Raw genomic sequence first — 15,805 nt, 5'->3', positions numbered from 1 at the left:
CCAACCTGTTGCAAGGGCTTGATGAGAACAGAGCAGAGACTCTTTTCACAGAAAGGGTCATTGGGCACTGGAACAGGCTGCCCAGGGAGGTGGTTGATTCACCTTCCGTGTAGGTGTTTAAGGCACGGGTGGACGAGGTGCTGAGGGGCATGGTTTAATGTTTTGATAGGAATGGTCGGACTCGATGATCCGGTGAGTCTCTTCCAACCTGATGATTCTATGATTCTCCTGACTATCCTAACCAGGAGCTGTAATTTTGAGTAATATCCTGTTTAGTCTCTGTGGTCCAGCAAGGCCCTGTGCAAGGCCTGCATAGTCCAGTCATGCACTGGGGCTGGGCCACAGGCTCAACAAACCCAGCTTTCCCTGATCTTAGGGAGCTATTCAGTCTCTAGGAGTGTATTCCAAAGAAACCCAGATTTACATGTAACGGGAAGACCTTGTCTTAATTCAAGCTGTTGTTCCAAGTAAGATGCACAGGAGAAATAACTGTATTTGTGCTCGATAAAATAAACAGTTGTTCCTCATATTGATGAGAAATAGCTGAAATAGTTTACCTGAAGTCTTCAGATAAAATACAGCTTGAGACAAAGAGAGCACCTCAAACCTTGTGTTCAGTTTGAGGCCCCTCAGTACAAGACAGACATCAGGGGTTAGAGCATGTCCAGAAGAGAGGAATAAAGCTGGGGAAGGGTCTGGAGCATAGTGGTCTGCGAGCAGCTGAGGGACCTGGGGCTGTTGAGCATGGAGAAGAGGAGGTGGAAGGGAGACCTCATCACTCTCTACAGCTCCCTGAAAGGAGGTTGTAGTGAGGTGGGTGCTGGACTCTTCTCTCAAGTAAGAAGGGATGGGAGGTTTAGATTGAATATTGGGAAAAAATTATTTACCAAAAGAGTGGTGAAGCCCTGGCAGAGGCTTCCCGGGGCAGTGACCTGGGCGGGGAGTCTCCATCCCTGGAGAGGTTCAGAGAGAGTGTGGCTGTGGTACTTTGGGACGTGGTTTAGCAGGCACAGTGGGGTTGGGCTGACAGTTGGACAGGATGAGCGTAGAAGACTTTTCCGACTATAACGATTCTGTGATTTTGCTTTGAAAATTCAACCTAGATAGCAAGTGATAAGAGCTGAAAAGCAGAGAAAAAAAGGAATATTGTATGCACTTACATGTTATTGGTGCTTTCTGCAATAAGTTGTTGCTATCAGAAGGCTAAATTTTACTGCTAAAATTACAGGAAACAACGCTTGTTTTCTAAGCTGCTGGCTGGGAAGAAAGACACCAGTTCTGCTGCAGGTCCCTAAAATTACTTCAGATTTTCTAGTTTAAAACAGGTCTGGTGCACTGCAGAGATGCCTGACAAGCTTTACATTTCTGTAAGCATTTACTATAGCACTAGGTCTCTTCTAAATGATGCTCAGCTGTCCTTGTATTGCTTCCTTCCTCCTAGCTGTAATCACTCTGAGCTTATCAACACGCATCTCTTAAATGATCAGGTGGGTGGTGTTAATGGGCTGGATGGAGACATGCATCCATTTAAAACTTAACTGCACTCTTGTGCAGGGTTAACAAGCACTGAGGTGATAGGAAGTTCTGATACACTGCAGTTATCACTGAAAACTGAAGATTTGTATTAGATAAAAAAATTATAAAAGCTTTGTGAGGGATGGCAATCTAGTAGTTCAAAAACTGAGATTTGTCACTTGCTCTGTGTTCATTTGAGAGCTAAGCTCTGCCATTCGCAGTTCCATAGCCTGTCTACACCTTGAGGGCAGCCTCGGACTGTCTTTCCTTACACCTTGCTGCGGGCTCTAGTGTTTTAGTGCCTCAAAAGCATCTATTGTAGAAGAATCTCAGCTTTGATGGCCAAATGCTGGATCCAGAAGTTCTGTCTGATGCAATGAGAAAGTAAGCAGTGACCTGTCCCAGCTCAGCCTACTGGGGAAGCGCGACTAAATAAAAGCTGATGAGTGAGAGCCTGGTGGGAGGAACAAGTCAGAAAAAGCAAACAGTTTGCTGCCTTTAGCTTGCGGGTAGCTTTCATCAGAGCTGGCTGAGGAGGGGGAGGCAAAGAGCAGCCTGTGTGAAGGGAAGCAATTGACAGCGCAGTCATTAGCAAACTGCGACCCTCTGTCACAAGGGCTCCTAAAATAAACGATGATTGTATTGAGGCATGAGACTGGATAGAGACCTCTCTGCTAATTTAATAAATTGCTTGCATTTAGGACCCCAGATTGTTGCTGTTAGATTTTTGCTATGTGATGCCACCTGGGATTAACAAGGAGGAGGGAATGGTGGCGAGAGGAGGAAGGCAGCCCAGGTCCGTTAGCAACCGCTGGTGTGACCTCACTCCTTGTCCCAGGGGGAATATGAGATCATGAGAATGCCAGAGCTCTCTGAAGGACTCTATTTGTTCGGTGCAGCAGGATGGCCTGCCGAGTGATCTCATCTCTGAGACCCTGGGGAAGGGCTCTAGCTGCTGCTACCCTGCGGGCTGCGGCAGACTTAATCCCCACTCCAAATCTCACCAATTAATGACTGACCTGGGATGACATCACTGATGACAAGGCTAACTGGGACAGCGCAGCAAAATTCCAAGGGAATTTCCCCCTTCTCCCTGATCTTATCAAAGAAAAGAATTTTGACATGTCGAAAACAAATCTTTCTATCCAGATAATGTCACTGCAGATTAAGCATAGTCCTGGGCTCACAGCTTGCCCTGACCTAATGCCTTGCTGCCAGTTGTCCCTGTTAAACAGAATATAAAGAAGTCCTCAGAAGGGAGGGGGGAATTTGGGGTGTGTTTAATTAGGTAGCCTCATTTAGCCAGCTTCTCAGCCCTCATCTTAGGTGCTTTACAGTAGAAATTACATGCTAAGAAAAATGCATTTCAGATACTGCACATTACAGCTGCAGTAAGCCAGGAGGGAGTTTGTTACCTTGCAGGTGTCCTTCAAGGAAGGAATGCTTTCTAATTGGAGTAAATGCCAGAACAGTAAGGACAGCTTTGGTGAAGGTTTACCAAGAATGCTGCTAATTCTACAAGTTTCATGAGACGAGTGTTCTAACCAGCATGCTTCCCCCCCCACACTTTTCTTTTTTAAGGTCCTTGGAAAGGTTTGGAAGTTTAAATGCCTTGAAGGTTTTTGTCAGCCACTCTTTTTAGTGGTGTATTGTATAAGATCAACACACACCTGATTGGAAGGGTGCTGGCAAAGAGTTAATTAATTTGGTTCTTTAGGATGACCTAGAAAATTGTCAGAAAGACTGATGTCACCTTATATTTAAATTTCTGTACCGTCAGAAGGGGGTATTGGATCAAAGAGGCTTACCTTGCATTCCTTTCTTCAGTATTAATATCTCTAATTTACATCATATTCATCCCTGCAAGTCTTAACCTCTGCTGATGCCATTCTGTAGCCATGTCCAGATATGCAGTGTGTATATCCATAACCTGTACTAAAAGTTTAAAATTCAGAAGTGCAGAATAGCTGAATAAATGACAGAGCAAGAGAAACACTAAGAAAAAAAGAATAATTGTCCTTTCTAGGCACTAAGTTAACTGGCTGTAAAGAAACCTGCGTCTCATGAATACTGGTCTTTGCATCATGTAACAGTGCATAGGTGGATGGTGAACACAAGTCTTAGAAGCTTTAAGCCCCACATCTGTAAAGTGCAGCTCTTTTGAGTGTCTGTAGTAATCACATATCGCTTGTTTGTTTTACAGGGAAAGTTTTATCTGGTTATTGAGGAGCTGAGCCAGCTATTCCGCTCCCTCGTCCCCATCCAGCTATGGTATAAATACATCATGGGAGATGATCCATCCAGCAGCTACTTACTAGGTGGGATCCTGATCATCCTGTATAGCCTCTGCAAGGTGAGCACCACTCCATTACTAAACCTCCGTGGGAGCTGTAGCAAGAGCATAGACAGAAGCACAGCTGAGGGGAACAAATACACCTTTTTTTACTGTTGCTACCCAGGAAGGGAAAGCACCTGGCAACACCACATGCTTTAGCTGCCTAAAGCATTTTGTTTCTCTGGTGTGTGGGCATTGGTGGGCTAGAGAAGGCTCTGTGACTGCTTGTGTGGGGTTGCATCAGGCTGATGAGGTCATTGCTGCTTTCTAATCCCTTTCTGTAAAGGCTAGAAGAGAATGGGAGTGGAGTCCTGGGGAGCCGGTACTAGAAGAGGTTAGCCGTCTCCAGACTTTTGGATGCAGCACTGAAAGGAAGGTTGCAGACAGTTAAATGTTTATCTCCAAGCCTTCCTCTGCCTTTGCAGACAGGGTAGGTGTTCTATCACTCACAGTACTGAACACAGCAGCAACACAGAGGAATAGGAAGCATGTAAGACCAATGCAGTTCCCTGCCCACCCATCCATTCTCTCAGCTCTGTGTGTCCTGCCTTTTACTCTGTGCTGTGCAACAGCATTGTTTTCCTTTTCAAAGATGCCATTGCCTGGATCCCCTCTGGATGAGAGTATCCAAACTTTCTGTGTCCTTCTGGCTTGTTTGGTCAGGAATATTGATTGCAATTACAAAAACACAACACAGCTCAGTCAAAAAGTGAGGCCTCCCGGGCTAAGCTTAAATAGTGCTCCTGGCCCATGGGCAGGGGCTGTGGGTGGGGACCCCAGGTGAGTCTCATCACAGCTGTGAAGGCCTATTAATGCACTCAAGGCCCTGGCACTTAGGTGCAAGGAGTGCTTTATGGGTTAGCTTGATGTTTCTCTGATACGAAGCCTTTATAGGTTGTGGTGTGATAACCTGATTTGGAAAAGCAACCTCATTTTGAAAAGTTCTGCTGATCTGTTGTTTAGAAGTTCTGTGAGGAGAGAAGGACAGCTATGTACTGGCCTTGACTGTGACTTAGGACCAAGTCTGTGGGGCACACTTGTGTGAAAGAACCTTGACTACAGGCTAGGCCTTTAAGTGCATGTTTCTTCCTTTAATTCATCTACTTCATCAGAGGTGAAAATGGATGATAGGCCAGCTGAAGGGTGATGTGTCCAGGAACATGTCCCAGGACATTGTGTGGCAACTACTTAGTACCATAGATGTGTCCAGGTTAAGATTAAACCTCTGCACGCTAGAGGCTTTGCTTGGAAGTGAACAAAAAGTGGGAGCACACTCTTCCAGTACCAATCACGGACTACTAGGTACGTGCATCCCATTTACAATCACAAGAGTTGCAGGTCTAATTCCTTGCCTGAGAAACTGAAAATATACCCAAAGGAGTTCACATTAGTAAAGCCACAAACCGCATTAGAAAAACCACAGAAGCCAATTTGGCACTCAGACCTTCTGTGCTCCTGGCAAAAATCCAGGGCTCAGCTAGGGCTGCAGCCCCTTTGCCTGCACAAAGGGCAGGCTTGACTTTCAGCAGGTTGTTTATAGTGCAGCTGATGGAAGCGATCTTGGTGTCTCTGCCTGGACTGTGAAGATACGAACCTCTTTTTTAGGGGAAGAAATCCTTGGTATTCATCAATAAAATTATCAATATTGGCATCGAGGCCTTGTTTTCAGCCTGTCCTGGACAGAAGCACTGGCTGCAAACCCAGTTGTTGCAATCCTGTTGCTAGAAAGATGACTGATGTAACATAGACCTCAGTGCATGGAGTGATAAATGGATGTTTAAGAGACTACTGAAATGTGCGGTTTTGAGGGGGTATAGGAAGCTCCAGAGGGAAAAAGATGAAGTGGAGAAATAGGCTGGGAGAATAGGAAACGTCAGGCAAAGACATTAGAAGTTACTCTGTAAGCAAAACAACCAGAAAAAGCTGTGAATTGAACTGTGGCAAAGAGCTGATGCCTATCCTTGTTAGTAAATAAAAAGTCTGTAGTAGTCAGAGCCTCAAGTGCTAGTTGCTGACTGGAAACATTACTGGAAGGACCCTAGGAGCCTTTTTATGTGCTGACTGGAAGCATTATTGGTGCCTTCATTTGATTCCATATCTATTGTGTGATGATCTCATTGGCATTCCCCGCAGTGAGCCCACTTAATCATACTAACCAAAAAAAAAAAATAGAAAGCCAACTCCAGGCATTCTGGTGCCTTTGTAGTGCTGGTCCACTACAGCTCTGCGTATTCCCCTGCCCTCCCAGCCACTTCTCACTCAGGTGGGTTAGAAACGGGAATGTCCTGTTGTGTCATCTGGCACTTCTCCCAGCTAGTGTAGGGTTGCTCTTTGCACGATCATTTTTACATGTCTTCTCTAGTTCATAGTGTCTTTTTCCCTGTGTTCTGCCAACAGGTAGGAAAGGTGAACCAGATTAGGTATTCAAACTGTTTTGCCTTTTATTAGTAGTACTGTGTCTTCACTTTAAGAATGCTGAGCGTCTCCTCTCTTGCTCAGCCCCCTGATATTTATAGGCAGCTTATCATCTTTTCCCTCTGCTTTTGTATTGCTCAGCCAAGCTGTAAATATTTATGTCTTTAAGTCCCTTTTCAGAAATCATTTTCTGCAGGCTTATATTCTGCCCTTCTCTGAACTTCAGTTAGTCTTTAATGAGGAGCCCAGAATGAGTGCTGCTCTCCAGATGCAGTTACATCATGTTTACTGGGCAATGGAGGGAGGGGGGAAGAAAAGGACCTGATGTTGCCCCTGCTGTTGGCCATCTTTGGGAATCTGTAAAGTACCAAGGTGCTGGAAAACCACTCCATTCCTGGCATTTGAAGTATCTCACTCTTTAAGTGGTTGGGAGCAGCTCAGCCTCCGTCCTGTTTCTTATTCCTCAGGCTGTACTTCTGTTGGTAGCATTTAGTTGCTGCACTCCACAGAATCACTCTCTGCAGCCAGACAGGCAATTCCCACTTCTTCTTTCATAATATCACCTAGGCTCTGAAGTGTCAGGCTGTGGGCAGAGCTGCGTGGCTCTGGAAATCTCCCTTTTCCCCAGAGGCTGAAGAAGGCTGTTTTCTGCCTCCTTCATGTGAAAAGACTGCCCTTCCTTCCCTGTTTTTCAAGCTAACTGCAGTGTTTTCTAACCGCACTTCGGGGCTTCTCAGGGTGGGAATGGGTCCATTTTAGCCCTTTCCTACCTCGTGGGGCTGAGAAATCTACCCTCCCACAGACTCACAGAATCACAGAATCACAGAATAACCAGGTTGGAAGAGACCCACCGGATCATCGAGTCCAACCGTTCCCTGATGCTGCTTCTCTTTCTGTCCCTTGAAGTCCCTGATTTGCAGCCCATTGTTACCAAAGCATTTTTGGCCACCCTTCTGCACTATCAATTCACATTTATTACATAATTCATGATCACCATGAAATGTTTTTTGACACTATTGTTACTTAGGATCTTTATTCCTTCTGAGTATCCATTTGGAGACACTGTTTTCTGAGTTTCTGTACTTAAAACCACACATATTTTGTAACAGGTATCTAAAATGGAATGTCTTTATTGCAGTCTTTTGACATCTGTGGTCGTCTGGGAAGTGTCCGGAAGGCACTGAAGGTCCTTTGCACTCCACAGGTGAGTAGTCATACGCATTACAGCAGGTTCATAGGTGGAGCCTTATTACTATTCAGTGATGGAGTTGAAAACTGCTCAGTCTATCAGGATCATAGAATAAAAACATTTGTTGTTCCATGGCTGGATAAGCTGGTATCTCTTGTCACAGATTTTAGGGACCTTTTACAATATCTCTCCTGCACAGATGTGGTAAGAGGTTGTTGCTAATCTGGCCTCTTTTGTCTTGATTGGAAGGCCTGTGTAATATGAATTAATCCATTGAGGCCAAAGCTGCGAGACGCTTACAGAACTTCATAGTGCAGAGTGTGAGAAAGACTTTAAATAGAAGAATGTGGTGCCTAACACACAGTGACATTATAAGAGATCCTACAGTGCACAGAAATTATCCCAGGCATCACATTATACACTGACATTCAGATCTGTTGCGGTGAAATACTGTGACTGATATTTTAAAACAGTGAAATCAAAGGCTGTAGAGAAAAGGTACAGAACATCATAGAAGTTTGTTAGAGCTTGCCTTGCTTATTCTATGGGTTTGGACTGGTCATTTTTCCTCAGCGTGTTTCCATTTCCCCTATTACTGTTATGATGGGAGAAGCAACATTTACCTTCCACATATTTAAAAAGAAAAGGAGGAAGCCTGTGGGTGCTGCTGCTGTTATTCTTTCTTCTATTGTCTAACTTGCTAGTAATAATACCTCCCACTATCTAAACACCTCTGCAAATGATGCTGAATTAATCCTTTCAGCTCCCTGTTGAGCTCATTAAATTTCATTATCATTGCTCCACAAGTGGAGGCACTAAAAGATGGAGCCTGCTCGGGGGGGAAACAAAACAGAGAACACAGAGCTCCAGACTCCCTGTGTTCTGTGTCCTGGTGCCTAAATCCCCCTTCCCCCACACATAGTAACAGAACTATATCTATCGATGTCCTTGCCAGGTCATGCAGGGAATCTGAGTGTGAAAAACAGATTGTGTATGTGTATGCTTAGCCACACACCAGGTTCTCTTCAAACCCTTTGACACTGGGATATTTTCCACTTCTCCCTAACAGAACTATGGAGTTCGTGCTACCAGCCAGCAGTGCAGCGAGGCAGGTGACATCTGTGCAATTTGCCAAGCAGAATTCAGGGAACCTTTGATCCTCATGTGCCAGGTAAGACCCCAAGCTTCCCCTGTCAGGTTCCCCCGCTGGAGTTCATTTGGTTAACTTCTGCAGTTGGGGAGAGGCACAGTTAGCCTAGGTACTTCTAAAATGATTTCCTGGGTCTTGCAAGATCTAGGTCCTGGTGGATATTGGTTGCCCTCTTTTGGATAGCCAGTGATTCAGAGTAGCTGAGTCACTCTTCAGGGGCTGATCACTGAGGTAGAAAAGATGAGTGTTATAGTCCAGACTTTGGATCTAAAATGCAAGACATTTTTATCTGACCCTTGGGGAGACTGGCTAGTTAATAGGGCAACTGAGTTATGAGCAAGTGCTATGAGAGGAGCATAAGTCCAGAAGGAGCCTACTAGGATGCGTTACACCGGTGAAGCACTCATTCACAGTCTGGCCTCTGAGCACCTGGTCAGGAATAAAAGTAATTCTGCATGTAGAAGTTGGTCACCACTGCCACTACCTGGGAATTATTTTGTTTCTCATTTGGTAAAGGCTGGCAAAACCTAGAGCATAAGAATGGCATGCTCTGAGCAATGCAGTAGGCGTAGTCTGGCACTGGTAAACCCCTCTGAACACACCATGCTGTCATAGTTTCTGTTAATATATTAGAGGCCAGCTGAAGGCATTGCTTTGTGGCAAAACTGACGATGCTTATGCAAGATTTTCTCTTCAGTTGCTTGTAATTGGTCAAGATTTGTCTGTTGGAGTTGAAATTCTGCATCCCAGAGGCTAGCTCTGGCTGATGTGTGGTACATGCAGGAAGACCTTAGGAAGAAGGGTTCGGCCCTTTCTGGGAACAGACTTGGTGGGATACGTACTCCCTTGCGATAGCAAATTAAAGCTCAAGAGCCTGTTCCTGAAGAGCTTTAACATTCCCATGCTTTGTAACAGGGTTATCAAATTAAAGCAAGCAGAACTCCTGTGCATCAAAGGTGCCTCTTGCTATTCCTGCGAACGTTTGGGTGGTTGTTGTCAAGCTGTAAGCCCCAGAGAAGCTGTTTTGGATGTGCTTGTCAGAGTTGAGGTTTTGATGAATAGCATTTCTGCTGACTCCACATGTGTTGAGGAGCTCTCAGCTTCTTAACAGCTTCTAATACTCCCTTCTTGCCCTATTCCCACTCTTCCAGTCTCGGGTAGATGGGGTTGTGTCCTGGACAGCCTGTGTCCTGTTAGTACCCAGGGCAGTCTGAGGGAAAACACTGTTGTAGCTCACTGTAGAAATGAGAGGAGAAGGCAAGGAGTGCCTGACATTTATAGAGAAGGGGAGACAGGGACTGCTAAGCCACTGACTAGGAATGGATGGTGTGAGTAGAAGAAACAAATGCAATAAGGAGTAGGTGAAAGAGAGGAGGTGGTTTGAGCTAAGTGAAGACTTGTAAAATAACACAGGAGAGAAACAGGGTAGAGAAAACCTTCTCAACTACTGTTAGCCCAAATGTCATTGGCCTTTGTAATGTTTCATTCTGTTGCTGTATTAAGAACCAGTACTATGTCATTAACTTTGGCAAACTGATGTACTGGTAGAGCTGGGGTTTGTTTCTCGTATCACCAGAGTACTGCTCGTCAGCTGCACTGTCCACCTGAACTCGAATCGTTGCTTCCTCCCATCGCTGTCCTGCTGAGTGTGCACACTTGGTGCCAAGACTGGACCTCCTGCCCTTGTTGTGATGATGCCCTTTTGTCTCCACAGCATGTGTTTTGTGAAGAATGCCTCTGCCTCTGGTTCGACAGGGAGAAAACCTGTCCCCTTTGTCGTTCTGTCACAGTAGAAACCCTGCGTTGCTGGAAAGATGGCACCACCTCTGCTCACTTCCAGGTGTATTAAAACCAATACATAACAACAGTGGAATGACATGTGGAGAGAGAAGAAAAATCTGGAAAGCCTGGTGGACCCATGCCCCTCTTTAGTTGCCTGTGGATTTGTTGTCTTAGTCTTCCTTCCCGCTCTGTTTCTCCGGGAGGCAACAGAACAATTATTACTAGCCAGAACTTTTTCCTCAAAGGCAAGAAAGGTGTGATTTCTGTTATGGCAAACTCCATGGCTAAGCTACAGCCAAGATTTCTTCTTGAACTTACATAGTTGTAAACTGCTTGGGATGTTTTCTTCTTTTCTGTCCTTTTAGTACAGATAAATATTGCCTGTATAAGGTGAACGTACTGTGAATTGCATGTGTGTAACCTGGTATACTGGAAAAAAAAGCCGTTTTCTTTTGGCTCAAACCACCGGTGAGATTTTTCACATTAAATGGCCTTAGCTTGCCTGAATCTGTAACTTCATAGAATTACACTGTTGCTGTTGTGTTACCTTTGAGATCTCTTCCAAAACAGGGCTTCAGAACCATATGCCCAAAGTTTATTTGGGGTTGGAGAAACATCATTTCCCAGCATCCATGTTTTTGCAATTGATTCCACCAGTTGCACGTGCTGCGATCCAAATAAGATCTCAAGGAGCTTGGGAAGGCTGTGCTAGTGAAGCTGGAAATGACACTTGCACTTCTTGGGAATGGTTTTCCTCTTTAGTTTATATGATCAGGCTTTCTGATTTCCTAGCATATGGAGAGAACAGTGGGAGGCAGGGAGAGACTAAAGTCAGGTTTGATTTTTCTGGGTGATAAGTTAAGGTCCTAACCATGAGCATCTCACAACTCCAGATGTATCTGCAATTTGGTCTCTGTGGAGACCTTAGAGCAGCTTCCAGTACTGAAAGGGGCTCCAGGAAAGCTGGGGAGGGGCTCTTTATCAGGGAGGGCAGGGACAGGAAGAGGGGGAACAGTTTTCAGCTAAAAGAGGGGAGAGTGAGGTGAGATCTTAGACAGATAGATTTTGCTGTGAGGGTGGAGAGGCCCTGGCCCAGGTTGCCCAGAGAAGCAGTCGCTGCCCCATCCCTGGAGGTGTTCAAGGCCAGGTTGGATGGGGCTTGGAGCACCCTCATCCAGTGGAACATGTCCCTGCCCATGGCAGGAGGTTGGAACTGGATGATCTTTAAGGACCTTTCCAACCCAAACCATCCTATGATTCTATGCTCCTCAGCGCGGCCACTTAAGGCAAGGCTTTTACTTGCTTTCACATCCAGTGCCACTCAGCATCCAGAAACTGCCTGGGTCCAAAACCAGCAAAAATGTGCTCACACAGCTCTGTTGATACCAGAAATGCTGGGACATCAAGATACCAGGCCTGCTGGAGAGACTGGGCTTGGCAAGACAGGCTTGAGGGCAGAATTACAGGGAAGCAGCTGCATTGCTTTAGGAGCCATCCAGGTTTATACACAAGCTGGATAATCCATCTGTGATGGGGGACTTGATTGTAACACCTCGGCTTCAGAACAGGCTCTTGGAGGAGATACCTTGTGTTGTTAGCAGGCGGATTAGCATACGTTATATGGCTGCGATTTCCACCTCTGCTGAGGGTGCTGCAGTGGCACTTGCATGCAAATGGAGTTGCTGTTTGTTTGCTGGAGCTTTCTTTTTTACTAAACAACCTCTGCTTTTCGCTCCATGCCCAGAGGAAGTGCCTCATTAGGCAATTGTGGCATCTTCCATGCTCATTACTATGGAAATGGCCGTAAGGTTACAATCCCACTTGAGTGGATAATCAGGAAGAACTGTACCTGGGGGAAATGAGCCTGTGTGTATGTACTGACTGTCACCTTCCCTTCCTGCTGCGAAACTCCACAGGGAGAAGAATTAAAGCAAACAGGAGCTAATAGTAACAGGATTAAGGCTCAACATTTCATTGGAAGTAATAGTTCAGTATGGCTAGAGGAGAAATGGTGAGAGGCAAAGCCTGAGCAGGGAAGATAGCCCGGATCTGGCTTGAGAGATACAGGGAAATAGAGGAGGAAAACCTTTACTTTACAACACAGAGTGATTTGATTCTTGTCAAACAGATCCTACGAAATTGGAGAACTAAGCCAAGGAATCCAGTGGCTGTCTCCAATGGGAATAGCCTTTTGGGGATGGAGGGAGAGAGTTCAGGAAGAAAGGAAGCAAGGTTTTCAGTGGGTACAAAATGCTGTTATGTACAGTTTTCAGTGCAGTGCCAATTAATTAATGGGTTAGTGGTATTTGCTTCAAAATGTTTGAAAAGCCACTTCTAATTCTGGTTTTATTCCCGGAAAATGTATTTGGAGAAGTGTATGGAAAGGTCAGTATGAGCTTCACGCAACAAGCAACATTTGATGTGCTGTTTCAAAGGTGTATTTTTCATTTAGTGTTAAGGAAGGGAGGCAGGCAGAAGGAAAGTATGGGAAATACCTTTTGCCATTCTTACATCCTTTTTCTTTACTTTTTTTTTCTTTAATGAGTGATTTTCCCAGTTGGCAGTGTAAGAAAAGAGAGGGCTGTCATCATTGTATGCTTGAAACATTTTGCTATGCACCAAGGACTTGTAAAAATCACACAGTTGGACTTCATACCAGCACTCAGTGGAACTGTGACATTACCTTGGGAGGTTTAGGTACCCGTGTTAAACCCTTTGCACCAGCATCCTAATTTTCAAGAACTTCTAATGATTATTTTTTCTTTGCTTCATCTCGGTGATCCCTTCTTGATTTTTGCCGTCCCTCACTATTCCAAGGCAGCATTCTGGTCCTGGTACAGACATCTCGTGCTCTGATGATGAGCTTCGGTGGCATCTGACACCTGTGCACAGGTAATTCTCCTTTGTCTTTACAGACATCCAGGGAAGTTGTTTTCTGGGTTACCTTTGAGACAGAGGGTTTCTGCTGCTATTCACACACCTCAGTGACAGAACGCAGCACTGATCTGTTTGTGAGACCCTCGTTATGGAAGGCCCTGTATCTGAGCGGACCATCCACTGGTCTATTAAAACCAGTTAGTGCTAAACAGAAGGGGAAATTCTACACTGTGGATATTTATTCTTCTGGAAGCATAATAAAGATAATCTTAATTCTTGCAAGAATTCCTCCCCCCATGGAAGGGAGTTTAGAACTGGTTGGTCTTTAAGGTCCCTTCCAACCCAAACCATTCTATGATTCTAAGATAAGTAGTTCGCTACTGGCCACTGTTAAATTAAAACTACATCCTTCAGTCCCTCTTGGCCTGTCCTGGGTGCTGTGGCAGAGACAGCCCTGTGCTGCTCACAGTGTGTCAATCCCCGCCTCCTCGGGTATGTAAGGCAGGACAATTCTACACTCTCTTAGAATGTGATATTTGGACCAGAAAACACACAGGGGAAACTTTGGTTCTAATGACAATTGGTGAGAAACTTCTGTTGACTTCCATGGGAAAACAGTTACATTGTGGAAAGAAATTATGCTTTCAGAATTCAGAGAGGAAATAAACGCAGGAGCCTTTTTTGCCATTGAACAGTTATTTTTCTTTTTTTTTTTAATAAAGTCATTATAAATATGTACAAAGAGTCTCAGCATATGAAATTCCTTTTACAAAAGAGAGAAGCTACATCCAACCATAAACAGGAGCCTTCATGAACTCATATCAGCAGTGAGCATATGCTTTGCTCTTGCTTTGGTCAGGGTGGAAACTTGCACAGTGACTCTGCAAGAGTTTACATCCAAATAGTACTAAATCAGGAATGTGCAAGGAACTGTGTGTTCACTGCATTCCTTCTGGTTTATTCAGTTAGCCATACACCTGGGAGCAGACTGGAAAATGTCTTAAGGACCAAAGATGATGGGAAGATTTTTTTATTGTGACAAAATGTGGTCTTCAAATTGATTGGAAAGGTTATGATATGAATAACCATGAAAATCAAATCCCATTGTAGTTGGTTTTGCTTTCTACGTAGGTGGCATCCGTAACTAATAATGGATGTAATCAATAATGGATGTAACTAATAATGGCAGTTCCAGACCAGATGCTTTCAGTGAATTTTGGTCAAGCTACACAGTCACTTTCTGTAAGTATTAAAAATCCTGTGACATTCAGGTACTCGAGTATTCATGCAGAGTGAATTCTTATCAGAGTTATGTGAAAAGTCACTCTGGTTTTCTAATAAATGTTGTCAGAAAAAAATATTCACCTGTTTTGTACTTTGTAGTTTTCGATTTCCCTTGCAGATGGGGAATGGAAGTTTGGCAGCTTTGACTGGAACAGTCAGTCAGCTTTTTCCCACAGCTGCAGAGGGCAGAGCTGTTGTTTGGAAGACCCGAGTTCAGGAGTGCGTTGGGGGCATGTGCTGATGGAGATTCTTGCTATGCAGATGGCACGTGATCCAAGCCAGTAGGATTGGCAGAGGGAAGAAGCACAGAAGTGCAACAAGTACCTGTACTGTGAGCAAAGACAGCCTTTTGAACAAAAAGGGCTGGCACCTTCAGACCAGGACAGAATTAGGAGACCAAGGTAGGAGCAGCATGTGAGGATTCCTCTCCTCCATTCAGGCTAACTGGTACACTGGTGTTTTCCTAAGGAAGGTCAGCTCCCAGCTTATTTATTTTTGGATTTTGAATTAAGATGGCCAGGGTCTCCTAAACTTTTATACTAAGAGATGAACAAGTTTAGCTTGGCATACAGCCAGCAGTGCCTTGCATAGTGTTATACAAATATGAGGTTGATTTTGAAGCAGAGATTCAAAATCGGCAGATTTGCTCTAAGGAAAGTTGTGAAGATACTGTTCAGCTGTTGTGGAGGTAGAATATAGCCAGGAGGTTCTGACATGAACAAATACATAGATCCAGGATTTAATTTGGAGCCACAGGTAGTTTGTTATATCTAAGTCAGACTTCTGTCAGGATCATGGACAGATGTCTTAAAACCATTTGTAGGAAAACGACAATTTTAATCTGTCTCATGCTATCCTCACCATGAACCATTTTGTATATGATAGTGCAGTTTGTCAGCAGGGAAAGATCTCCTTCAGCCACCCCCAAGTGAGATTCTCCTCTGCCTGCTCAACCTACAAGAACTACAACAAGAACAGTATTTATTTAACCAAATTGTTTCATCGCATGAGGCAGCAGGGAAAAGTGCCTGATTCCAAGGCACATGGGGACATAGAAAGTGCACCGATTTAACTGAACTTGTTTGTAATCCGCTTCATCAGAAGGTGCTGCTGCTGCTTTTGCAGTGGAGTTTAGACTCTTCTAATTCTAAGGTAGTGTAGAAACAGGGCAAATTCACAAATCAGATTAAACTGATTTACAAAACGTTTCTGATCTAAGTAAATTGTTTCAGTAATGGGCTTAGCTAAATTAGGGTAA

At 44.5% G+C, this 15,805-nt stretch overlaps 1 protein-coding gene and 1 long non-coding RNA gene across 2 annotated transcripts in view; both read left to right on the top strand.

The window, feature by feature from the left end:
• RNFT2 (ring finger protein, transmembrane 2) overlaps positions 1-11,464 on the top strand; it is a 28,087-nt gene extending 16,623 nt beyond the window's left edge. The window contains exons 7-10 of the mRNA XM_069870835.1: positions 3,719-3,868; positions 7,404-7,469; positions 8,524-8,625; positions 10,319-11,464. Of these exons, the coding sequence (XP_069726936.1) occupies positions 3,719-3,868; positions 7,404-7,469; positions 8,524-8,625; positions 10,319-10,453 (453 nt within the window). The 3' untranslated portion in view covers positions 10,454-11,464. The remainder of the gene's footprint in view (positions 1-3,718; positions 3,869-7,403; positions 7,470-8,523; positions 8,626-10,318) is intronic.
• A 1,660-nt stretch (positions 11,465-13,124) lies between these two features.
• On the top strand, positions 13,125-14,866 carry LOC138727945 (uncharacterized). Its single transcript, XR_011338640.1, has 3 exons — positions 13,125-13,278; positions 14,395-14,505; positions 14,666-14,866. It is a non-coding gene; the product is annotated as an uncharacterized lncRNA (long non-coding RNA).
• Positions 14,867-15,805: the final 939 nt, after the last annotated feature.

The sequence above is a fragment of the Phaenicophaeus curvirostris genome, chromosome 17 (assembly GCF_032191515.1).
Source record: "Phaenicophaeus curvirostris isolate KB17595 chromosome 17, BPBGC_Pcur_1.0, whole genome shotgun sequence".
Lineage (NCBI taxonomy): Eukaryota > Metazoa > Chordata > Aves > Cuculiformes > Cuculidae > Phaenicophaeus > Phaenicophaeus curvirostris.
This window is presented reverse-complemented; position numbering and strand designations above follow the sequence as displayed.